Below are 1,015 nucleotides of genomic sequence, written 5' to 3'. Positions count from 1 at the left end.
GACGGGGCCGCCCGCCGCGCCCGGACGCGGCTCCCGAGCCCCCACCTCGCGTCCCTTCGCTGCACCCCGAGCTCACGGGATTATTTCGGGGTGGGGGGGAAGTTGGGTTGTAATTTTATTTTTCGTTTGTTTCCCTTTTTGGGTTTTTTTTTGGTTTTTTTCCTAATTTGCCTCCCTCCCCTCGTGCCCCCCCTCCCCCTTCTAAATAGGAGATGTTCTCAGGACAGCGCCCAGGAGACTGGCTGGAATCAGTTTTGGAGGGAGATGCACCGCGACAGCTAAAAGTTGGATAGGGTTTCAGCAGCTCCTATATAAAGCAGGGGGGACTTATGTCACTGCACTAATTAAATTCCATCTGGGTTGTTCCTCGGGGTGTTTTTGAGCCTGCCACCCAACTCAAGCAGGCAGAGAGACCGAGGGACAGCATGATGATGGACCTTTTTGAAACTGGCTCCTATTTCTTCTACTTGGACGGGGAGAATGGAGCCCTGCAGCAGCTGGAGATGGCAGAGGGATCCCCACTGTACCCAGGCAGCGATGGCACCTTGTCCCCCTGTCAGGACCAAATGCCGCCAGAGGCCGGCAGTGACAGCAGTGGAGAGGAGCATGTGCTGGCACCCCCGGGACTACAACCCCCTCACTGCCCCGGCCAGTGTTTGATCTGGGCTTGTAAAACTTGTAAGAGAAAGTCGGCCCCCACGGACAGACGGAAAGCAGCCACCCTGCGGGAGAGGAGGAGACTGAAGAAGATCAACGAAGCCTTCGAGGCTCTGAAAAGGCGGACTGTGGCGAACCCCAACCAGAGGCTGCCCAAGGTGGAGATCCTGAGGAGCGCCATCAGCTACATCGAGAGGCTGCAGGACCTCTTGCACAGGCTGGATCAGCAGGAGAAAATGCAGGAGATCGGGGGGGACCCCTTCAGCTTCAGCCCCAAGCAGGGAAATGTAAGCACCGCCGCTTGATTCCTCCCGCCGCCCCGGCATCCAGCTGCGAAACCGCCGCGCCCCGCCCCCAC

The 1,015-nt window shown here is 58.4% G+C and overlaps 1 protein-coding gene across 1 annotated transcript in view; it reads left to right on the top strand.

Moving 5' to 3' along the window:
* The first annotated feature begins 209 nt into the window (after nt 1-209).
* MYF6 (myogenic factor 6) overlaps nt 210-1,015 on the top strand; it is a 1,783-nt gene continuing 977 nt past the window's right edge. The window contains 1 exon segment of the mRNA XM_009284920.1: nt 210-997. Within this exon segment, the coding sequence (XP_009283195.1) occupies nt 426-997 (572 nt within the window). The 5' untranslated portion in view covers nt 210-425.

The sequence above is a fragment of the Aptenodytes forsteri genome, unplaced genomic scaffold (genome assembly GCF_000699145.1).
Source record: "Aptenodytes forsteri isolate BGI_AS27 unplaced genomic scaffold, ASM69914v1 Scaffold71, whole genome shotgun sequence".
Lineage (NCBI taxonomy): Eukaryota > Metazoa > Chordata > Aves > Sphenisciformes > Spheniscidae > Aptenodytes > Aptenodytes forsteri.
Note: the sequence above shows the minus strand (reverse complement) of the source record. Positions and strands in the feature narration are given on the sequence as shown.